This window comes from Acartia tonsa, chromosome 12 (genome assembly GCF_053477335.1).
Source record: "Acartia tonsa isolate MP-2025a chromosome 12, ASM5347733v1, whole genome shotgun sequence".
Taxonomy (NCBI): domain Eukaryota; kingdom Metazoa; phylum Arthropoda; class Copepoda; order Calanoida; family Acartiidae; genus Acartia; species Acartia tonsa.
In genome coordinates this window covers 30,680,794-30,706,332 of record NC_137271.1, presented here as the reverse complement: position 1 = coordinate 30,706,332, position 25,539 = coordinate 30,680,794, and the positions used below count along the sequence as shown (strand labels likewise).

The 25,539-nt window shown below is 31.3% G+C and overlaps 1 protein-coding gene across 1 annotated transcript; it reads left to right on the top strand.

The window, feature by feature from the left end:
* The first annotated feature begins 7,579 nt into the window (after positions 1-7,579).
* LOC145334769 (solute carrier family 53 member 1-like) lies at positions 7,580-13,932 on the top strand. The gene is made up of 10 exons (XM_080180368.1): positions 7,580-7,746; positions 8,342-8,479; positions 8,860-9,210; positions 9,563-9,682; positions 10,560-10,655; positions 11,068-11,235; positions 11,578-11,715; positions 11,968-12,090; positions 12,572-12,644; positions 13,122-13,932. Coding segments are annotated over exons 1-10 (1,347 nt in total). The 5' UTR covers positions 7,580-7,744; the 3' UTR covers positions 13,260-13,932.
* The last annotated feature ends 11,607 nt before the right edge of the window (positions 13,933-25,539 follow it).

The window sequence follows — 25,539 nt, the reverse complement described above, 5'->3', positions numbered from 1 at the left end:
AACTGTAAATTACACTAGTACCCAAAGTTTTATAATAAAGTTATTTTATTCGTTGGCTCAAAAACTATTGGTACTTTTGTTGAAATTTGGTTAGTTTTAAACATTTCAACGAATAATTTTAATCTACATAATTTTGTTTATCATCAATGGGGAAGTTTATTTTTTTTATCGTCATTTGCCTTTGGGTTAATTTTAAATACTTCATCGAATAATTTTAATATACATAATATTGTTTATCATCAATGGGGAAGTATATTTATTTAGCGTTCTATGTCTTATCCCTTGAGATCCCTGATAATTATGTTTGTTTGTTTGCTAATATATTGGCTGAAGCTTCCCCAAATGCACTCTGCATGTTTTATTTTATAGAAGCACTAGCGGCTTCGTCCGCCATTGATGTTTGATAGTTAATTGTGCTCCTTATTAATATGAATGTTGTCAAAAAAATTCAGCATTCTATCTTTTATAGGAGCTGAGTAAACCTATTTCCCCCATAGCGTTACGGACTGACTGACTTACGGACAAAGTGAATTATAAAGTAGCTTCGCTACTAAAAAAGGACCAAGGATATCTCCTACAAAAAAGGGGGGATTTTTTTGTTTTTGGTGGGGTTGGGGGGGGTTGGGGGTGTCCCAAGAAAATAGCTTAAAATCACCACAGGACCAATAGGTATATACCCTGAAGAGAAGAATTCGATCGGTTCATTGGTTACCGAGATCTTAAGGGACGGACGGACGGACAGACAGACAGACGGACGGACGGACAGACAGACAGACATCAAGCTACTTTGTATTATAGATAGCTATTCTATAACTAGGGGGATATGTCCGCCTATATAAACTTACTGAATATTTAAAGTTTTAACTTTATCATCTACTAGCGGTTACGACCATAGAAGCCTCTAGGGGCACTTACGGTGGGGAGGAAAGTAGAAACCCCCTCACTAATAAATAATTTAAGCTTTAGAAAGAAATTTTTTTTGGGGGGGGATTTTGTTATAGGGGTGATTTTTCTTGAGAGGATGAACATACCCACCCCCAAATAGTTATAAACCTTCCATGGACCTATAAAAAAACTTCTTTGTAAAGGAAAACCAGTTTAGCGGTTAGCGAAATCCTACTATAAAAACTTATTACATTTTAATACTACAATTGAAAGTGGGAGTTCCCCTAGAGGCCTCTGGGGGCGTAACCGTAGGTATCAAATAATTTACCAATAGCTTTATCAAAGAAATTTTTATATTTTATCTTCCGTTAGGTATCCCTCAAAATATCTGTTTAATCCTTATAGTACTTTCAACCACAATGCATAGCTATAGGGAAATTTTCATAAAAAGTATAAATATGCCGGGTTAGGATAACTTAAACCTCAACCAAATAAAAATTTAAAAAAGATAAAATTATTTAATTCACTGTTATTTTACCCATATTTTCACTGATTTTAATTTTGTAAAAATAAACTAGAATTATTAATTAAGCATCTATTTTGTTTATGCCCAACCACCCCCCCCCCCTCCCCCCTCTTCAATTAGATTAGGTTCAGTTAAGTAAGGCTTGGGAATCCCTCAGGGTTAGAACTTTCTGAAAAGACTGGAATCTTTTTGCGGGTTGGGGATATTTTGAGTTCAAGAAACGATTCTAGGGATTTTACTGATTACATACATATCAAATATAGTTTGCACATATACTAAAGGGGTGGGGGGGGGGAGGGGGGATGTTAGATTCAATTCCAGTTTGTTCTTTTGTGACGTCATTTGTGACGTGAACGTACATCCCTCCACGCTCCCCCTCCCTCTAAGCAATCATTTATGTTGTTAACCCTATCCACCTAACCTTCCAGGGACATTTATTCAAAAAAAAATTAGCATAAAAAGTTAATTAAAAAAAAATAATTTTGTTTTGTTTTCTTTATTACCAGTCGATATATTATTACTAAGATTTTGCACCAGAATTTTATGTTCTCTATCAAAGTGTTTGCAGCTGGCTAAATAATGATACCCCCATCCCCTCTTACTGGATGAACAAACTGACCAATGAATGAGATTCATATTATCAAGCCAAATTGACGATAAATTTTCTCCTGTCAATATAACCACGTCTATTATATCCTAGGCTATATCCATTGTATTAAATTTTAATTTATGCATATTTAGAAATGAGTCTTTTGGTTCAGAATACATGTCTTTTATTTAGGAAATTTTTAATTTCCCCTTAATATCTCTCCTTTTCTCCAAGTTACCCAGGGATATATAGGGATGAGACAATGGAAGATAAATTGAAGTACATCTCAAATTACGAAAAAACTTATTTTCTCTTCTACAAAGTAAATTATCAGTGGAAAAGTTTACACACTTCTACTTTGCACAACCGAATCCTGTTGACATGAAAATACCGCAGTTTTTAGGCCAACGAATTAGGAAGTGTTTTTTTTTTTAATTTTGGTACTAGTTTAATTTTCAGTCTAATGTCCCTTCAGCTCTGAAGTTATCCCTTTATGTTGAGGTGTTTATATAGCGCATATAGCGTATATATACTTTACTGTCGACTGCGCTCCTAGCACCTAGGTGCCTAATATTCAGCTGGGTAAGAAGGGGGCAAAAAAAATAGCCTAAAACCGTTCCAAGACTTAAATCTTTAACCTTCCATGGTTATCTGTGTGTGAATCTTCCTTTTGAAGGAGAACTCAGTAGTAACCTTCAGACAAAAAAAACCTTACTGATTTATATAATAGGAGGATATGCATACATGATACAAATGTTCTTCTTGTTACTATTGTTGCAGTACGTTATTTTTTGGACTATTGTTGTTTTAAAAAATTGACTGTTTTGTATAAACCCTGTTATTTTATCCGAAAATCGGGGAAAGGTTTGAAAATTAATAATTGGGCCGTAACCGGATAAATCTAGAATTTTGCTTTAATTTTACTATTTGCCTACACTGTACAGTAAGAGATATAAGTTTTCCGGAATTGTAATGTAGGGAGTAGATTTGAAATCTGCATCAAATTTTAAGGATTTTTTTATAAAATTCGTTTTTTTGTAAAATTCTTTATCTAAAAGCGGAAATACAAATTAAGTTAATTAATTTTGGCATCCGTGATTGGTGGATTTAAAAAATCTGCGCTCTGATTGGATGTCGTACATCATTCAACCAATTAGAGCGCAGGTAGTTTAAAATCCACCTATCCTATTGGTCAAAATTAATTAACTTAAAATGTATTTCCGCTTTTAGATAAAGAATTTTACAAAAAACGAATTTTATAAAAAATCCTTAAAATTTTATGTAGATTTCAAATCTACTCCCTACATTAAAATTCCGGAAAACTTATATCTCTTACTGTACAGTTACTATATTAAGGCTATGACTGCTACATGGGGTAGCCATGATTTTAGGGTGTTGCTGTAGAACTGCCAATTTGTAGTGAGGAAATTATGATTTTTTGGCATTAGTTGAAGGGAGGGAGGGGACATTGGAATGTTTATTACAATAGTACCCAAAGTTTTATAATAGCGTTTTTTATTCGCTGGCTTAACAATTTTTGGGACTATTATTGAATTTTGATTGGTTGGTTCATTATGTTGAATATTTAGACGTTTCAACCACTAGTAGGAGACTGTATAATCTAATTGTTTCTTGGTTTTATCACTCAAAAGGTGTATCAAAATTCAAACCATGCTTTTATTGTAGCTCTTAGGTGTAATTAAATTTATGCTTAACTTTAGGAACATCTTTTTTCAAAAGTTATAAGCATAAATAATACATATATGTACAATGATCATACATATATGCATGACATTTGAATGTACATAATATTTGGATTTTAGTGGGTGTAATCACACTATGATTTCATCCTTCTATGAATATTCTGTAACTATATTGAATTTAGGACTAAAGAACACACGTTTTAGTAGATAAACTAAGATAAATGGATGTAATATATACGTGGATATTATTGCAGGGGAAAAATTTATGTCAATTTAGATTGAGTTAGGTTGTTTATCAAGTAGAAGGGGAGGGGGTAAAGGGTGGAATGGTTGATAATGTTATTTTTGCCCACTACAAGGTTGACTTTATTAGATATCATGAAAATCTGGTGTAAGATAGGTCCATCCGAAAAAATTTGCATAAAAGACAAACATTTTTTAAACACCAACTTTTTGGAAAATTTATCTTTAATATCATGGCATATGAATAAGAATCATTTTGTTAAGTTTTAAGATCGTTTTTGTCATATTAACATGGATTATCGTACATGCTTTACTTAGATATAGATAAAGATTTGTTTCATATGAAAAGTAAAATCCTTTGATAAGATAGAATTTGTTCAGAATCAATATACCTCGCAAACCACCGGGCCTGTAGAATTCTTCTTTTACAGGAAAGCTTTAAATATGTCTAGATGTCTAGGCCAAATTATAATCCATAGTTAAAAACTTGTTTAAAGATATAAAAATGGCCAGCCTAAAAGTTATTCTAAAGAGCAGATAAATCAATTTATTTAATCCAACATTTGCTTGTAACTAAACTTTGATACTTACAATTAAGAACATTTACACTAAAAATATCTAAAGATACACCCCCCCCCCTCCATCCCCATTAGTCAGTTTAGTTTGAAAATACCCTTAGTATATTCTATAATTCTCTTCCAGTTTCTAGGTTCTTCTCACCCCCTTTAAGCAGCGAAGCTACTCTATAATTATAAATGTTGTCTGTCCGTCGAAAATATGACTATCTTAGCTGTTATCAAATATTTTAATAGAATATGGTAATTTTTTGGAAAGATTCTCTGCACCAAAGAATATTCATTTTATGATTTACTTGAGCCGTTGCTCCTAGTTAAAAACAAAAATAACCATATTTTTTTGTGCTTCTTTTGAATGTCGTCATCCTTGTTTGAAGGGAATTTATGTACAACCTGTACAAAATTGTGTATGGAATGTATACTCAATCATATGGTGTACCAGAAAATGAACCAAATAATGCCATTTCTCGCTGTCGTACGCTATCATGCGTCATGTTGGAAGGGTGACGCGAATTTCAGATCTCAGTTTTCACTTTTTGATTTACTATTTTTCTCTATAAGATAAAAGCGATGCTTGCAAGATTATTTTATTCGCTATAATATAAAGAAAATTCTTTCTAAAATCAGGAAATATGTGATCTGAAATTTGCGTCACCCTTCCAACATGACGCAAGACGGCGTATGACCATGATAAATGGCATTATTTGGTCAACTATCGGTGTAGCATTCTATTTTTACACAAGGATAAGACACTTGAAGCCAAAATAATATTTTGAAATTTCTCTTTAAAATTTGGGTATTAAATGGTTATTTTATAGGTGAATATGAATAATGACTTTTTGCTTTCTAATAAAGTCATTCAAAATTATTTTATTTTTATGCCATCCGATGTGCTATTTCAATCTATGGGGAAGCAAAGGGTGTAATATTAGTTATTTCTCGCATCGTATTATAAACGGCTTTCCGCGGATATAGATTTTAATCTTATGATTGTACATTTTTATATTCGTAGAAAGCTGGATATAATACGATGCTAGACATAGTTTTTTCGTATGGATGAGAACCGGTTTCTATCCACCGGATTCGAATGAATACGAGAAAATAGCTTAAAACCAGACTTAGATTCAAAGTTCAAGGGACTCTATATTTGAAGGGATTGTGAAGGGTAGAAAATAGCATGATACAATCATAAGACTTAAAAATTATAGTAAAAAATGTTAAGCTTTAGAAAAAAAGCCTTACTGCTTTATATAATAGGATATTGAAATTAATAACCAGAAACAAAAAATCTCCTAAAATATTTCTTTCATTTCCCTACTCCCCCCCCCTTTCCTTGCCCCTATAGTATATAAAGATGAGTCCCCCTTATTTATCCGTCAATTAATACTTGTCAGCCATAGTGATATCATATAACACCCACTTTATACATAATTAAATTTTGGTGATTTATTTCATTAATATATTGTACAAAAGTAGCGCAGTAATAAAAATTATAATTCTCAGTGATTTATTGTTAATACCTTTTCTCGTATTCATTCGAATCCGGTGGATAGGAACCGGTTTTCATCTATACGAAAAAACTATGTCTAGCATTGTATTATATCTAAGTTTCTACGAATATAAAAATGTACAAGCATAAGATTAAAACCAGTTTTTAGCCCATGCCTTTGGCACCTCGGGGCTAAAAAACTGGTTTTAATTTTTTAATTGTACATTTTATATCCGCGGAAAGCGGTTAATAATATGATGAAAGAATTAACTATTTTAAAATTTTTATTTAACTACTGAGTGATTACTTTTATGTCAACACAACAATTTAATGACATTAGACTGTCGATATAATGTCAGCAACGATCACCTTTTGTAAATTTGAAAATTACTTCTGTATAATAGTCAATTAAAACTGCGTTCTTTTGGATAAATATAAATATATACATTAGGCCATAAAAGTTTTCCGGAATTTTAATAAATATAATAGATTTGAAATCTGCATAAAATTTTAAGGAATTTTTATAAAATTCGTTTTTTGTATAATTCTTTATCTATAAGCGCAAATACAAATTAAGTTAAATAATTTTGACATCTGTGATTGGTGGATTTAAAACTATCTGCGCTCTGATTGGAGAAGCTTAAGTGACGTACATCATTCAACCAATTAGAGCGCAGGTAGTTTCCAATCCACCTATCCTATTGGTCAAAATTTATTAACTAAAATTGGATTTGCGCTTTTAAATAATGAATTATATAAAAAACGAATTTTATAAAAAATCCTTAAAATTTTATGCAGATTTCAAATCTATTATATTTATTAAAATTCTGGAAAACTTTTATAGCCTAATATACATTATACATACATGTTATCTTTCTCTAATTAATTCTAAGATTTTTATTGGAAATTTATCGTATTCTATTATAGAAATTTTCCGCGGATAGTAAATGATAAGATTAATTAACGTTTTTGTTGGTCCTGAGGGGCCTAAAGCACTTTATTTCTTGAATTGGTTAATATTTTATTTTAATTTATTCGTCTTGAATTAACTTTTTTTTTCAATTACAGAAAGAGTTATAAATAAATGCATTTGTAATAAAGCTATAACCATTAGGAGGAAAGAAATATATTTTATTGGTTTTATGGGATTTATTAGGATTAATAGAAAAACTTTTGGGGGAAAAGTCACAAAGTTTTTGCCATTTAAATGGTTTTATATCCTAATATAAATCAATATGTTAAACGTTTATGGATTTTATAGATTAATTGGATCATGGAAAGAAAACGTAGTAGCGGGTTTCATTGTATTTTCACAGTAGCTTTTCTCCTATTTCAAGTCTCTGTGGGGGGCTATAACCCTGCGGGGCAATCATTAACATTTACCTAACATAAAATAAACCACCAAAAGCCACTGTTATATTGCGACGGAACTTGCTACTTTATTTTCTTTCCATGATCCGATTAATTAGCTAGTACATAATTAAAATAGATTTCGTCCTAATTTATGTTATCTCAATAAACAATATAAGCAAACTCAAAAAAATAGATAAAGAACTTAACTGATAACAATTCGTATTTAATTTCAGAATAATGATAATGACGCTGTATTAAAAATGATAATAAAAATGTATTTAATAATAAGTTAGTATATACACAGAATTGTTGTAAAAAACTGATTTTCTAGAAACTTTTGTATTTGTTATACTGGTGCTGTGGTAACTTCTTGATCTCATAATGTAAGTATTATTCTATAATATTAAGTAAATTTTTGTCTGGAGCGAAAGATCTCACTAACCTTTGAACCGATTTGGTGTTTCCACCCAACCCTAATAAAAAATAACCCCTCCAAAATTTTTTTTTTTAATCTTGAAATGAAATTGGGGGGGGGACTTATCTTAAGTGTCCTCAGAGTCTTCTAGGGGCATAGCCGCTAGTATTTAAATAACGCAGCTACATTATAACAAGGGTATGTAGGTACGTACGTTAAAATTATTCTTTCTCATTTTTAAAGAAACACTAAAACGATTGCGTTTATACAAGCGAAAATAATTAGCTTTGTGGATCACGTCTAATTATTTCAATATCATTTAGATATCACGCAATGGTCAATTCAGTGGTTATTTTTTGGGGGGGGGGGGATTATTAAGGTACGAATAATAGGGGGAGGAGTTTTAATAACTTATTAAACTTATTTGAATCAGTTCTTTAAGACACCTTACTTCAAAATGTTTTTCGCAGCTTGGAATCAAATTATTGCACGGTAAATCTTTTATTTTTTTTTGTAATTTGAATTATGTTATATAGTTTAAAATATAAATGTTATTTTTTCAGGTTTTCTCCAGATATAGCTGTTGTCCTGTATCGTGGACCCTTTCTTATTATCCTTTACCTTGGATTGCTGGCAATCAATCTAGCAGTATGGACAAGAGCCGGTGTTAATTATATCAAAATTTTTCAACTTAAACCTGGGTAAGATTTTAGATAGTTGATTTTATATTTTAGTAAAGGGTATTTGTTTGTCTGTTATGATCTCGCCAACCACAAAACAATTTAGCCGTTGGTCTATTTTATTCTAAAATTTAAATCTTTGGATGGTTTTAGGCTATTTTACTACCATATCTACTTCGGATGAAAGATCCTAATATAAAATGTAAATGAAAAATAAAGTTACTTTTAGGGTCGCTTCATATAGGTCATGATTAGGATGTTATGATTAAGTTGTTAAGCCAACGAATAAGAATACGTTATTAAAATAATTTTGGTACTAGTGTAATAAACAGCCCGTTGTACCCTTCCTTCCTGTATTGTACCCTAAAACATCTTCTCGATAATTAATGTTTATTTTTCAGGAGACGTATAATCCCAGCGGACTTGTTGCGAATCTCCGGCTGGCTAATGCTTCTATGGATGTTCTTCATTGTTGCCCTGTACAGTCACAGCTACTTCAACCTTATCTTCACCGACCCGTTCTCCATCCCTTTCATCTTTATCTGCAGCCTTGTGGCCATCTTGTTCAACCCTCTGAACATGATGTACCGCAGCTGTCGTGCCTGGATTATACGTACAACATGGCGGATAATTTGCGCGCCATTTTACAATGTAAAGTTTGCAGATTTCTGGCTGGGCGATCAGCTGGTTTCTATGGCGCAAGTTTTCAAGGATTTGGAATTTTCTTCTTGTTTTTTCATCACAAAATTTAGGTAAAGTTATTCTTGTATCTCATGATTGTAACAAACGAATGGAAATTTTTTGGTAGATTCTTTTTTTACAATCTTTATCTGTAGGCAATATTTTTACTTATGATTTGTAATTTTCATTAAAGTGACTAGCGGATACAGAACAACACTGTCCCCTTATTTTTAAAATTTAATTTAAATTAAAAGAGGGTGTTGTTCGTTCATTATGACAAATCCAATGGTGGGGGGGGGGGGGCGGGGGGGGGGTTTAATTTCAAAATAAAGAGGGTTATTTGCTCGACAATGAGGGTCTTTTACTAACGCTAACCATTTCATGACCCTTTGTAGACAAAATTACAATATAATTTATTTTCAGTGATGGTGTCTCCACCGTACCTGATACAGCCAGCTGTATGTCCTCTACCTGTCTCCCATATTTGCTGGCAGGAGCCCTTCCTAGCTGGTGGAGGGCCGCTCAGTGCTTAAGACGATACTGGTAAGATTTTGAAAAATAGCGATTTAGATAGATATCTTTCAATACAAGAAGGAAGGGACAATTGGCTGTTTATAACAATAGTCAAAAAAGCTTTAGAATAGTTTTTTTTATTTCACTTTGGGACTATGGGTTTTATTTTATTTGGTTGGTTCATTGAGTTTAGTGTCCTAACAATTGATCCACTAATTGCCACCTTGCCAATAGATATTTCATAATAGATAACTAATCTTGTATTTTAGTGATACTGGGGAGACACTGCCCCACCTTGCCAATAGATATTTCATAATAGATAACTAATCTTGTATTTTAGTTATACTGGGGAGGCACTGCCCCACCTTGCCAATAGATATTTCATAATAGATAACTAATCTTGTATTTTAGTGATACTGGGGAGGCACTGCCCCACCTTGCCAATAGATATTTCATAATAGATAACTAATCTTGTATTTTTGTGATACTGGGGAGGCACTGCCCCACCTTGCCAATAGATATTTCATAATAGATAACTAATCTTGTATTTTAGTGATACTGGGGAGGCACTGCCCCACCTTGCCAATAGATATTTCATAATAGATAACTAATCTTGTATTTTAGTGATACTGGGGAGGCACTGCCCCACCTTGCCAATAGATATTCCATAATAGATAACCAATCTTGTATTTTAGTGATACTGGGGAGGCACTGCCCCACCTTGCTAATAGATATTTCATAATAGATAACCAATCTTGTATTTTAGTGATACTGGGGAGACACTGCCCCACCTTTTCAATAGATATTTCATAATCGATAACTAATCTTGTATTTTAGTTATACTGGGGAGACACTGCCCCACCTTGCCAATAGATATTTATAATAGATAACTAATCTTGTACTTTAGTGATACTGGGGAGGCACTGCCCCACCTTGCCAATGCCCTGAAGTATTCTTTTGGTTTAGCTGATGTTGCTTTAGTTTATCTTAAAGTGTTTTATAGGTAAAATTTTTTAACAAATTTGATTAAAAACATACTTTTCTTTTTTCATTTATACTTTTCTCTTCCTTTTATAAATTATTTTCCTTGTCTCTCTCTCTCTTTCTCACTTTTTGTCTCTCTCTCTCTTTCTCACTTTTTGTCTCTCTCTCTGATTTTTTTCATTTATACTTTTCTCTTCCTTTTATTGATTACTTTCTCTCTCTCTATCTCTAACTTTTTTCTCTCTCTCTGATTTTTTTCTTTTCTCATATCCCCCCCCCCCTGTTATTATCTTCATTCATCTTTCTCTCTCTCTTATCTCTATCTTTTTTCATTTCTCCTCTATCTTTCTCTCCACTGCTCTGATCCATTTCTTTTTTTCTCTTTCTCTCTTGATCTCTCTTTTCCCTCTAAATACCTTCTCCTTTTTTAGTTCCGATATTGTGATGTATGACTACATATGGTTTGTGTACCTTGTGAACAAGACCATCCAGACCCTGTACTCCTTCTACTGGGACATTGTGATGGACTGGGGCCTAGTCACCCTCAAGTTTGGCTTCATTCCCGTCTGGTCCCGCGCTAGGATGCTTTACACACACAGGTATTGTGCAAATAATTGCGAACTTAATTATCCAACTAACTTATCGACTCTCCCCTTGTATCTAGAGGCACAGTATTTATAAGTGAAGGTAGGGGGGTCAGAAAATGGCCTGACATTTTTTTTTATCTTTTTGCTAACATTTTAGAAATTTTATTCAAATTTTATTGCCTTACCCCTGCGGTCCAGTAATCCTGATGGTTTAGCCAGTACCAATTATAACCTAACCTAACCTTACTTATTTAAACTTATATTTAAACGAGCAACAAACTAACTATTTATTCATACAGGAAAAGTTTCTATGTTTTACTTTTAAAAGATTGTTAATTTTTTTCTATTTTGTAGGTCTATCTACATCTTGGCAATGATTGAAGATTTTGTGCTGAGGTTTACCTGGCTGTACGCTCTGGTGCTGAAACAGTACCTGCTGCTGCCTGATCAGAGCACTGTCACCATTCTTGCCACGCTGGAGATTATTAGGAGGTAAATTTTACTTTCTTGTTCCTTAAAATCTCGGTAAGTTGGGTTCATTTACATGGATGTCCAGAGAACGGAGGGGGGAATAAATTGTTGTTTACCACCCAAAATAATGTATTATATTTTACCCTCCCAGCTAAAGATTTAAAAGTTCTGGGTACTAAAGGGTTATCTTAGTTACAAAACTTTGGGTACCAGTATAATTTACAGTTAAATAACCCATTCAATAAGTATTATTTTTCTCATATTTTCTTTTAGAATTATCTGGAATTGTTTCCGAGTTGAGAACGAGCATGTAAACAATTGCGGAGAGTTTAGAGAGGAGAATGACCTGCCCCTACTCACTCCTGATGATATTCCAGAACTTTATGTTCCTGCCAGGTAGATACATATATAGATAGTAGATAGAAAATGGATAGTTAGATAGATTATATGAATTATGGAAAGGATGCTTTTTATTCTAGGTATATAGTTAAAAGATAGATAATAGATATCGAGACAGATTCATATATAGATATATAGTAGATAGATAATGGATAGCTAGATAAATATTAGGTAGTTATCAAAAGGACGCTTTTTCCTTTCAAGATAGATAGTTCAAAGATAGATAATAGATATCGAGAGCAAGTTGTCCATGCAAGGTTGATACACAGATATATAGTACATAGATAATAGATATTAAGAGCAATGTTGTTCTTCCAGGTTGATACATAGATAGATAGTAGATAGAAAATGGGTAGCCAGTTAAGTAACAAATAAATAGATATGGAGAAGATAATCTTTTTGTTCCGGCTAACAATTAGTTATTAAAGTCTCTTTGGAAAGTATATATCCTTTAAATTAATATTTTTATTTATTTTAGCTGCAAGAAACGTAAAAAGTTCTTCTCCTTTGACTTTGGAAATAACGGCGATGAAACTGAACCATTATTGAAGGTAATTATTGATTGATTGGTCAATCTATTATTTACTATGCTTTTTCTTTTATTTTCTCATTCTGTTTTTTATCCCCTTTCCCTTTTTCTCGGTTTTTTCAAAACCTTTCTTTTTATGCTTTAATTTAATTTTCATTTCTCGGGTATCTAAAGGGATTAGACAATGGCCGATAAATTAATGTACATTCCCAATTATTATAAGCAAAATTGCCCCTATTGTTGATTAAAATTAAGGTTGAAACTTATGAACACTCAACTTAATGAATCAACCAAAAATGAACTGAAAAAAATCCCCAAAGTTGCGAAGGCAACGAAGAGGAAAAGGTTATTAATGTTATAAAACTTTGAAGACCTAGGTAAAAAAAGGCCCAATGCCTCTTCCCTACCCGTTTATTACAAATCTTTTTTTTTCACATCTTTTTATTTCTTTTCTCTATATCGTTTTTCTTTTTTGAATTCAAATAAAATTTTTATTCAGAGTCCCCCGCGATGCTCTAGCCCTTCCAAGACGTACAAAAAGATGGAAAGCTATAGCACCCTGAACCCAAGTGTTGCAGTCACTATACAAGCAACTGCCAATCCTTGGAACTCCAATTATTCTGTTCTTGTTGTCTGACCCTAGATTTGTTCTTTTTTTTGGTAGTATGCCCCTATTTTTTTTATATATAAATACATTCTGTAATTTTACAAAATTTTATAATATGTATGTAATTAGTTATGTAACATTTTTTGTCATTCATATTATAAAATTCTTATCACGGTTCACTAAATTTTTAAAAATCTGTTACTTCAGATTTTTATAGAATAAGATAAATGACTTTTTAATGATATAAAATTATTTTTGTTTGAAAAAATTTTCTATAAATGTTGACCCTTTTATTTGTTTAAAGCTAAAATACATCCAGTCATAATTGTAATAATTTTAATAATAATTAATAATGTATGTATAATAGAACCTTTGAATGGTGGCTCCATGTAAAGTAAAGTCCTGTAAATTTATTTTAATAGCCATTTTTCCTTTTTGCATGTCTTTAAAAATTCATTCTGTGTTTTTTATTTATAAAAATTGGCTGTAGATAAAGTATAAACTCCTGTAATTGTTTTTGAGTAGCCATTTTAGGCTTGTCTTGGATGTCTTTAAAATTCATTCTGTGTCTTTTCCTATTTTTATTATTATGTTTCATGATGTTCATGATGTAGTTTAATTGAATCAGTATTAATTTCAACTTCATTGTTATTGTATTTTTCAATAACTTGAATTATTTAATAATAAATGGATATAAATTGTAGTTTTGTGTTATTTTTTAGATTTATTTTATAAAAAGCATTTTTCATTTCTTGCTCGTCAATTATCCAGTTTAGGATAATAAAGTATAGATAATTAAACAAGGATGACAGCATCCATAAGTAGCTAAGCACAAAATCTATTATGAAAAAGACAAACGGACAAAGTGAGTTGTAGAGTTTATTATCTGTTATCATAACAAAGGAAAGAAAGAGAGATAATATGCAAAAACTAAAGATCACGAAACCTGTAAAAACAATGTGTTTATGTCTGAAATTTGTAAAAAGAAAAGCAGTCAGCGTTTTTTTTATATCTAATTGTGGTGAATAATTAAGGGAATATTGGCAAGAAGTTTCAGTTGTGTAACTTTCGTAGGAGCAGTAAAAATCTGTTGTAAAAGTAAAAGCTGCTTAAAAGCAGTCTGACCGCTATAAAGGTTATTTACATAATCATGCTTTATATTGATGGAAATGTTGACAAGAAGTTTCAGCCTTCTATCTTTTACAGTAGCCGATAAAATAAGTTGTGAAAAATGAAAGCTGCTTAAATGCAGCCCGATTGCTACTGATCTTTTATACTTAATTATGCTACTTATTTATGGGAATGTTGACAAGAAGTTTGAGCCTACTATTTTTAATAGGAGCCGAGAAAATTATGTGTGAAAAAAGCTGCTTAAAAGCAGTTTGACCGCTACGAATGTTTTATACTTGATTATGCTCCTTACTAATTGGATTGTTGACAAGAAGTTTACAGGAGCTGAGAAAATCAGTGGTGAAAATTAATGCTGCTTAGAAGCAGCCCGACCGCTACGGATCTTTTATACTTAATTATGCTCCTTATTTATGGGAATGTTGACAAGAAGTTGGAGCCTACTTTCTTATAAATTTGTTAAATCAAAACAATAGAGGGGGAAGAGGTAAAATAACTGTATATCCCCATCCCATGGACCCTGTGCTGATTTTCATTTGGGTCTTTGAATATCAGCCAATAGCGTCGCAGATATCAACATAGTTAAGTCGCTACAAAAGAGCTGAAAGCAACGAAAACGGTCCCCAACACTGGATCTAGGTAAGTATCAGGATTTATATCTATACCTATTGATTTATTATCAATCTATCTTCAATTGTCTTATCCCCAAAACTCCCTGTGATTTGTGATTACTCCTTTTCTAAAGAAGTGAAGAATCCCAATAATGCATGCAAAGTTACTTCCTGAACAGTCAATGAGGCTCGACCATTTACGAGGCCACTATATAGAAATACTAGAGTTGGCTCGATATAACTATCTCATTATTGGCTAGTTTTCTATAAGTACATATCTATTTTTCAATAAATCAATTATCCTCCCCCGCCATTACTATCCTAAAGAAAGAAGTAAATATTTAATGATTTAAATGACTTTAAAAAGATTTTTTCAATTATAGTTTTTTCACTTTACCATCACCAAATGGTTAATATGATTAAAGTTTTATTTTAGTTTTAATATTTGAACACACAAAGGAAGTGTCACCACAATCGAATTCTTTTAAAACAGAGTTTTCTTAAATTTACTATATTATGAACGCATATTTTTTGTTTATTAAATAAAGATTATATACTGAAATGTAATTCAAATATCAACATGAAGTAAAAAATTTAATTCTTTCTATAAACAAAAAGAAACAGGTCTTATCGCTTTGGTCAATGAGAGTTTAATTAGGATTATTAGAGCACTATGAGTATTAAACACTCTACCATTGGAAGACTCGAGCTCATTTATAGACGTTTATTTTCTAAATAGATCTGTCATGGATCTTGATGCAATATAGCAGGCCGTTTTGTACATGTTAAAAATTAGAAGATTTCATTAAATAAAAGTAATCGCAAATATACTTAGTAAATAATGAATAATATCACAGATAGTCAGGGATATGACATCGGACAATAAGTTGATGTGCATACATTCTCTATTTTGATAAACAAAAATAACTTTTTCTGAAGATTGATATTAATAATTGGTATTTTTTTTATCAATCGTGTACCTCATTTTTTTTAAGCTTACCAATGAGACAATGTACTGTAAAAAATTTAGATACCTATATGATTTACAGTTCCTTAGAGAAAATATATAGTGTGGATCTAAATTGAGTAATGCTTTTAACCCTTACAGATCGGGCCCCAATTCCCACCTTAATAGATCGGGGGGGGGGGGTCGTATTGACCCCCCCCCTCTATCTCAGCTTCTGTTACAGATAAAAACGTAAAATTTTTTTCTGATGGTTCATGTGTATTTTTAGAGAAAATTACTTTTTCTGGTCATGGCGGTCAGGCCGCTCCTTAGCCGCTTTTTAGCGGCCAGCCGCTAAATTTTTAAACAGCTGTAGAGCCGCCAATTTTGCAGCTAGAATGACCAAATGTTAGGACGAACTTTTATTTTTCATAACAAAAAAATTACTTTTTCTGATCATCGCCGAAAAACAACAAATAACGGAAACCGCCATTTTCGGCGGTTACGGCAGTAAAACGGCGGTTGGTGGCGCCAATTAATATTTTCATCTGTTATTGTTGCTCAAGGATTTACCAAAAAAAAAATATAGGTCTCTAGCTGTAATAGAAGCTGTAATATTCATTATATATGTCTGTAGTAAAAGCCGGACAAAAATCGGTCATAAAGTCGGTCAGGGTGCGGCCAAACGGTCATAACACCACTTTTCTCATAAGGTCATTGATATCTCAGTATTTACCAAAAAAAATTTAGGTTTCTACCTTATACACTAAAGTCATAATGTAGAAATTAAGATTTATTTAGAATTTTTTTGAAATTTTGGTGCTACCCAACCGACTTTGACCGGACACCACGACCGACACAGACCAGATATCCTAATAAAATCAACTCTTGCCGACGTATAATTACTAAACTTAAAAAGTCATGAAGTCACAATTCTCTATCTTACCTAAAAAAATGACATTGAAAAATCTAAAGGGGGGGTCAATATGACCCCCCCCCCCCCGATCTGTAAGGGTTAAAAGGTACTAAATGTTAAATTTATGAAGCTGAATATGGAACGTTTTACAATTCAAATAGAATATTACATTTTTTTAACTTATTAATATCAGATGAAATTCCGTTGCCTTCTTATTTTAAAATAAATTGAGATTACGAGTTGATTGAGTATTTTTTGTTCATTTGTTTTTTTATTTTAGGTCAGGTTAGGTTAGGTTATTTTGGGTACTTAAAGGGCATATGACCCGCCCCCCCCCCCCCTATCCTCTATATTTTAAATAAGTGGGGTGGGTATCAGTAATCAACCGGCTATTACTTCCATTTTTGTTGTTGACGATATAAAAAACACTCTAAAGTATGATAGGTTATATTAAAAAATATGGTATAGAAGAATTTCATATAAATACATGCATACATATATAAAAAAAGAGAGGGGATGCAAGAGAGGAGAGAGAGAGAGAGAGAGAGAGATAGAGAGAGAGATAAAGAGAGAGAGAGAGAGAGAGAGAGAGAGAGAGAGAGAGAGAGAGAGAGAGAGAGAGAGAGAGAGAGAGAGAGAGAGAGAGAGAGAGAGAGAGAGAGAGAGAGAAGGAGAGAGATAGTAACAGAGAAACTCGGAATAAAACTCCGTATATTTGGCTCTTATACTTTAGTTTGGGTTCAGAGTCGCTCCAGTATACATAATGTTAAAAAATAGTAATATGTTCAATATGAAATATTCAGGTTAGGTAAAGATAAATAAAACATAATTGATTTAATCAATAAAGATATTTTAATCCCATTATGGCGTTTAAAACTAAAAAATTGTTAAACAAAAATTTTAGTATCAGTTTTAAGGCAATGAACTATAAATTAATGTACATCCCAAATGATAATGAACAATCAAGTTTTAGAAAAAGTACCCAAAAATAAACTTTGGGCACTATGATGATTTAAAGTCCAATGTCTCCTCCCTACCTGTTATATACCCTTGATTCATTTATGCTGTTTAAACTAAACTTATATTTTTAAAATCAACGAAAAATTTAAAAAACAGTTTTCATGGCTTATGTCAATTAAGTGGTGTTTAAAAAAGTGGAAATTACTGGCAGTTCTTAACCTGACTGTTTTCGGAATAGAATATTTAATGCATGCTTAATGACATTAAATATTTGTTGACGTGGTCAACAAAACTGTGTTTTAATTTCTTATTAAGTTGATAAAATAACAGCAAAAAAATATGACAGGAATTTTTTTGTCAATCAAAATCTATTAGGTGATTAGTAAGAAAATATTACCCATAGTAAAAAGTAAAAAAGAAATATCAACACATGATCATATTCTCTAAAAGCACAACATAATTAGTTCGGTGGTTAATCTTAAAAATAGACCTGGATCCCCCTGTAAAGGACATTTTTCGTCTGCCAGCAAATTGCTTTCTGCTCTTTTGTAGCGACTTGGCTGTGTTAATATTCCCGACTCTATTGGTGGATTTTCAAAGACCTAATTGAAAATCGGCACAGGGTCCTTGGGAAGGGGACATACAGTTATTTAACCCCTTACCCCTCAATATTTTACTCTAATATCTTAAAGAACAAACAACGATTTTTTTGCTTTACAATAGTTGTTGATAATATGATATAAAAATGTTTGTATGGTAGTATATGAATAAACCCATATAAATAAAGGTATTGTTGTTCAATACTAGAAATACAATTAACCTTCACTCACACAAATAATTATTATTAAACAAGGATGACAACATCCAAATAAGCTAAGCTTTAATGGACTGGACATTCATTGACAGAGGTAATGCACTTTTGATATTTGATATAAACAACTCGTAAAAGCATTAAATATAAAAATCAACCTTTAAAAAATCATGAAAAGTATTTTTCTTAAAATATTAAATGAAAAATCAGCTTTTAAAAATGAACATACAGGCGTTTTGGTAAATATTATTGAGCTACTTTGCTCTCCAAAATTTTCGGTTAGGGGTGCTTTATTCAAAGTTGGAAGTCAATAGGACAAGTATAACATGCTTAAATAAACGGAAGAAAGATACGGACAAGTCACAAAAGGACAACCGAAATTGTAAAGAATGTTCGCTTAAAAAAAGACATTAACTAAAGCATGAAATTGAATTTATTATTTTTGCCATTAATGTTGTTTGTAAAAGAACAGCTGAATTTTAATAGGGTCTGTACGTACTTCCAAGTAATTTAGGTAATTATTTCTTGGTTTTTATTAATGATTGAAAATCTAAATAGCTTGCATTGTACGATTCTCAAATTCTCATTTGCTTCCAAATGAAAATGTTATTTGCGCCAAAAATTAATATATAGTGTTTTCATTAAATGATGAATCTTTAAAAATCTAGGTATTTATTTTTTTAAAATAATTTATGTTTTTGCTTTAAAACTTTTGCATGTTGTGTTTGTTATTGCTCAGCTTATGTGGATACTATTGTTATTTATTCTTGTTAAAATTATAAAAAAAATATACAAAAAATGCTATTATTTTTTATTTCCATCTACTGATCAAATATATAAAGTCAATAAAATGATTTAATTTCGACAAATTAGGTGGTTAGGCTAAAGTTGATTCTTTTATAAAAACTTCTCAATTCAAAAAAACCTTTTGATTGCATAACCTTGTCGTTATTACGTATCTTAAACTAAATTGCGCCTTTTCACATGCCAAAAAATAACCCCTAATATCAAATAATCAACCATTTTTCTACATCATAATAAACCAAAAACCTACTAGTAGACTTAACTTTTTATTATAATTAAAATTTTAATCACACGCGATACTAAAGTCAAACTAACATAAATGATCAAGTTTTTCTTAATTGAAGATATTTTGTTTTCTTTCCAAACAATAAGTTGTTCACAGAACTTTCCTTCTTATGGAAATGGATCTCAAAGACCCCATCTTAAAAAACAACAATTATATTCAAATGAATAAATGCATTATAAGTTTGATTTAAAGGTTGCCTTAAGTAGACAAGGAGAAAGGGGATATTGAAATGTATCTTTTACTTTTGTAGGGTTTATTAACACATTATATCAATTGTTGGCTTAATAAATGAGTATTTATTAAATCTTAATAGGGCTGTAAAATCCAAAGGTGTATTCCAAAAAAAATTGCGCCACTAATCGCTTAGTGGGGCAAAATTGTTTTCGTGAAAAATCCACCAAAATCACATTAAAAATCTACAAAAATTAAATAAAATCTTATGTTCATAACCCTTCTATGATTTTGTTTAATTTTTTTAGATTTTTAATGTGATTTTGGTGGATTTTCCACGAATACAATTTTGCCCCACTAAGCGATTAATGGGACAATTTTTTTTAAAGAATCCACCTCTGAAGTGTTCAAACTATTGCAATAATAATTTCAATCTACAGAAACTTTTAATTTGTTATTTAGTGGTGTTTATATTTGTATTGTCTTACTCTTATCCCTTAATTAAAATCCCTGTTGTTCGCCGTATTTATGAGGGGGGGGGGGGCCTCAGACGGTCCACATGCTACAAAAGAAATTTTTCTAAGTTGTTGCAATATCTTGTTTGGAACAGATAAAGATAATTGATATCCGTTCATTCTACACTTCCATCTTTACAAAATATTATATTCATATATATGGATAATTTTATTGTGCTGTGTTTATATTAACATAATACCTTCAGTCTTCTTGTCATTAAAATAACGTCATTTTGATAAAATGTCAACCATGTCGCCCTTTTTCAAATTACAATGTGATGACCTTAGAGTAATGTTATGTCGGTTTATGTTAGACATGACCTCTCTTATTTAATGACTTATAATCCATTAGAATTGCATATCGACATAAAAAATTTATACTTTTTGTTGTCTTTATATTATTATATTTTATTTACTAATATAGTTAAAACGAATCAGCACTATACCTAAAATATCACCTGAGAAATTCGCATTTCCTATATGTGTAACATTACAGACGAACGGAAAGACGACGTTTAAACGGAATTAATTATCGAATAGCTTCCCACTTAAAATACATTTTGAATTACGCTATGTCATTTGAATATACTGGGTCTCCAATTAAAGGGAAAAGCAGAAAAAATAACCAAACACCATCTTAATAATCAAATATATAATTTAAACAGTCTAATTCTATTTTATATAATAGAGTAAGAATTGAAATTTGATAGATTGTATATTTAAGCCTGTAACCTTATTAACTATGAAAACAATACAGATAATATGTTACTTAATCCTATTATTCAATAGATTTACTACCTTAGATGGCCAATCAGACACAAAAAATTGATAGGCGAAGACTTTTATTATGTTTTTTTTCACATGGGATAAAATCTTAAAAAAGACCAAAGATATTTTTGAAAGCGAAGCTTTTCTATAATTAGGGTCGGTCCGTCTGTACGTATGTAACGGATAGCTTTTTTCGTTAGTCTAGGCATGTTAGAATTGTCCTATCGATTTCAAATTTTGCATAGTGATTTCTGTTGTAGTAAGGTACGATTTAGAAAGCTTAGCAACTCTATAATCGTTACCATAATGTCCGTATGTCCATTTTAAACATACTGATTTTTAACTTTCTTAACAACAAATTTGTATGTGTTAAAATCATCCGATTGTTTTGATTTTTGGAATACTGATTCCTAGGACACCAAAGTACAATGTTATAAGCAAAGCATCTCTATAATCAAGTCCTAAAAACGTAAGTATGTCCTTAAACATTATCCTGTATTTTTGCAGTTTTTCAACAAATTTAATTAAAATTTTGATTCGACATTTATGTTCCGATTTTTCAGTTCTGACACACTACAAGTATAAATGTTCGTTTGTCCTACTATTTCAGAGCTTCGCTTTTATGGATGTTGGTCATCCTTGTTGAGATATAAATTCTTCAAGCAAAGCTTTATCCTACAGTAGCTTACCAATACTGTGGTCGGAATCTTCCCACACTTTGTTTTTAATGGTCTAATTAAGGCAATGGTCCTTCTATATATCTTTCTTCATAACATTTTACATTCATTTCATTAAAACCAAAATTTTTTTTCTATTCATAAATGACTTTTCAAGCATCTTCCTTTTGTTTCGAAATAAATTGAAAACAAAGGAGGGGTATCGTTAGTTAGTTTATTAATTATTAATTACGTCTGAAATGAGGTGTGAGGAGATTAGTGCTCGACAGGCACTTTAAGGAAAGGCATCAATAAGTGTATTTGTCAAATGATTGCCATTCAAAGATTATTTTCTAATTACAGGAAGAGTGACAAACATCCTAGTACCTTGGAATAATATGTTGCAATTATTGAATACTTATCAAATTAATTATGTCTTTCTAATGATAAGTAAACATAAACATACAAGAAGGCGTTGAAATACTGACGGTAATATTTTATTCAGGTTTGCTAGTTTAAAAAAATAATTTGGTGAGCAGTTGCCAGCTGTTCTTTTTAACTGTATGCAACATGAAAAGTACATAAGGCTCCCCCTTCTAGTGATATAAAACAAAAAAAGGCGGTTTTATTTTTAGGTTCACAAAGCACTGCAAGCAAGTGTCAAAAATTTATTGGCCGTCTTGAATTCCCTTATTTTTTTTCAGTCATGCTCTCAGGAATATAAAGGGATAAGACAATGGCCGATAAATTTACTACACCCCAAAGTATGATAAACACAAATCACCATTCTGTATATTAAAATAAGTGGTTGAAACGTTTTAACACTCAACTTAAAGCACCGACCAAAGTTGTTAGGCCAACGAAGAAGAAAATGTTATAATATAACTTTGGGGACAAGTGTAATAATAAGCCCATTTTCCCCCCCTCTCTCACTCTCTCTCTCTTTGTATGCTCCGCTGTCCTATTTAAAAATTTTAGGCTGCTCTCGTGATATTTGACTGAACTGAGTCGAGGTAGAAGAAAACTACCTTTCATTGCTCACTGATTATTTGATTATTCTCTAATTCCCGTATAATCTTGGCATTTATTGAGACAGATTGTATACCTATTAACTCATATATAAACCAACTAGAACGAATAATTATAAATGTGCAGCAGATAGGAAGAAAAAATGACCAAGTATATTTGTTAAGCTTTAGAGGGGACAATGGGATGTTTATTACACTGACCCAAAAAGTTTTAAAGTAACGTTTTCTTATTCGTTGACTTAACAACTTTGGGGATCGGAGTGAATTTTGTTTGGTGGATGCATTAAATTGAGTGTTCAAACGTTTCAAACACTAATTTTAATCTACAAAATTGGTAATTTTGAGTATTATTATAGGGGATGTACATCAATTTATCGGCCATTGTCTTATCTCTTTCGATACCTGAATAAAACAAAATTCTTTTCCAACAGTTGCCGTTATTGAGTTTTTTTGCAAGTCTTAGAGCATAATGTAATTTGGTTGGTTAATTTTGCTAAGTGTTATTTTGCATAATAGGAAACATTGTTTTCCTAAGACAGTCTCTAACTATGAACCATTAATCAATTTTAGGATTAATTATTCCTATGTATTTATTTTTTCTTTTCTTTTTAACCACTAAATTAATAAAAGCTTTATAATTAGGAACGTGATTTTCCATTTATTTTATTTTTGTAGCGAATTTTCTTTACAAGTGTTTTTTTGTGTGGTTCCATGCTATTTTTCTACCCCATCTCTCCCCTGTCAAAAACAAAGCCCTAAGATGCGAATGAAAATTGTAAAATGATCGAACCAGCCTTTTATGAGATCTTCTAAGACCTACATACAGACAGACAGATTTATAAATTATTTATATTATATATTATTTATAAATTATTTTTTCGGGTTTTTAAGCTTTACATTTATTAAAGCTATGCTAATACTGCACGAAATCTTTCTTGTTTTTTGGAATATATGATGGATCATTAGTAACTAATTATCTTATAATTAGCCTATCTAAAGTTATTTATTAAAAGCAATTAAAAAAATAAGGCAAAAACAGATTTAATCAAAAGAATCGATAGGACAATTCTAACATGCCAAAATTGACGAAAAAGCTATCCGTTACGGACGGACGGACGGACCGACCCTAATTATTTAAGATTTATTGGTTTCTTTTACTGTATATATATGACAAATTTTGTAGCTTTTACAATGCTAATCAACCATGGATCTTAAGAGATAAGACAGTGGTCGATAAAATTTATATACATCATATTTATCCCTTTGAACATCAAAATTCAATAAAAAAAAGTTTTTAAGTAAACGAATAACATAACTTAGTTACAAAACTTAAGTTATCAGTATAATTTATATTCCAGTATCCCCTCCCTTCCTGAAATCGTCCATAATTGTAAATATTTAGTTAGTTCTATTCACAATTGGTTGATTTATATGAACAATTCTGATAAGTAATTGTCCATAATTGGTATTTATTAGATATTCATTAATGGATCATTAAAGTTGCTCATTATTCATTTTTTATTAGTGCCAGTGCTACTCTACAACTGACCTTTGTGATTAAAGTGTCTTTTTTCTAATCTTTAGTTAAATTGTTGATAATATGAATATTCTATTAATAAAAATTTTAATTATTGCTTAAAAAAAACATTTTAAAATTAATCTAATTTAAAAGCACGAAATTATACCAAAAATAAATGACAACATTTTTCAACTTTTTAAATATTAATGAAAATTGTCAAAATCTAATTTGGGATAAAGACTTAGATTCTTAAAAATATGATATAATAGAATCCTAAATTTTATGATTTCAATCCTGAAATTGTGCGCTTAAAACAAATGAACAACAAAATATTGTAAGTTGTAATGCCCTTTATTCAAAGTGCTTTCAATCAAACCAAATCTAAAATAGACATCAAAATGTATTTTTTGGTCCATTCTTAATATGTGGGAACCGCCGATAAAATTAATCCTCCTAGTTATAATTTTTAACAACAAATTTGAGGGGAAAGATTTAATAATAGTCTATTATCCATTCCATGATTTTATGAGGTTAATGCAACAGAATTTTATCCCTCTGGGTTAATTAGTTTTCAAACTAATTTATATTTTAAATTTTAAATGAATATTAGGGCGGGTCGATTTTCAATCTTTTTCGGATTTTCACATTAGTAGACATTGGCAGGGGTTACTGGGCCAATATTAAAACCCTGTGAAACTTGAAAGGGTTTTTAAATCCAAAAACAACGGGCGTGTGGTGGGGGGTATAAAATGTGCCCACCCCCTTATAAAACCAAAAATTGAAATTCCTTCAAACACAGACATGTTGCATATCAAAATGACCGCATTGAAATGCTGATTACGAATCTGAAAACTGTTATTAAAAATATTGCTCCTAGTTCGAATAAGATCTCATTAGGTACCTAAAAACAGCCGATTTAGTCAAAATTGTTTATTTTTGTAGGTTATTTGAAAATCATTTCAGACTAAATCAATATTTTTCAAAACTGTTTTCAGATCTGTAATCAGCATTTCAATGCGGTCTTTTTGATATGCAACATGCCTGTGTTTGAAGGGGGCGGGCACATTTTATACCCCCCGCGCGCCCGTTGTTTTTGGATTAAAAAAACCTCTTTCAAGTTTCACAGAGTTTTATATTTGCCCAGTAACCCTTGCGAATGTCTACTAATGTGAAATTCCAAAATCGACCCAC

Excerpts from the sequence above, each read along its gene's own strand:
- LOC145334769 (XM_080180368.1), top strand. Across the intron at positions 8,480-8,859 it reads ATTTTTCAACTTAAACCTGG|GAGACGTATAATCCCAGCGG; the intron begins GTAAGATTTTAG and ends TTTATTTTTCAG. Across the intron at positions 9,211-9,562 it reads TTTTTCATCACAAAATTTAG|TGATGGTGTCTCCACCGTAC; the intron begins GTAAAGTTATTC and ends ATTTATTTTCAG.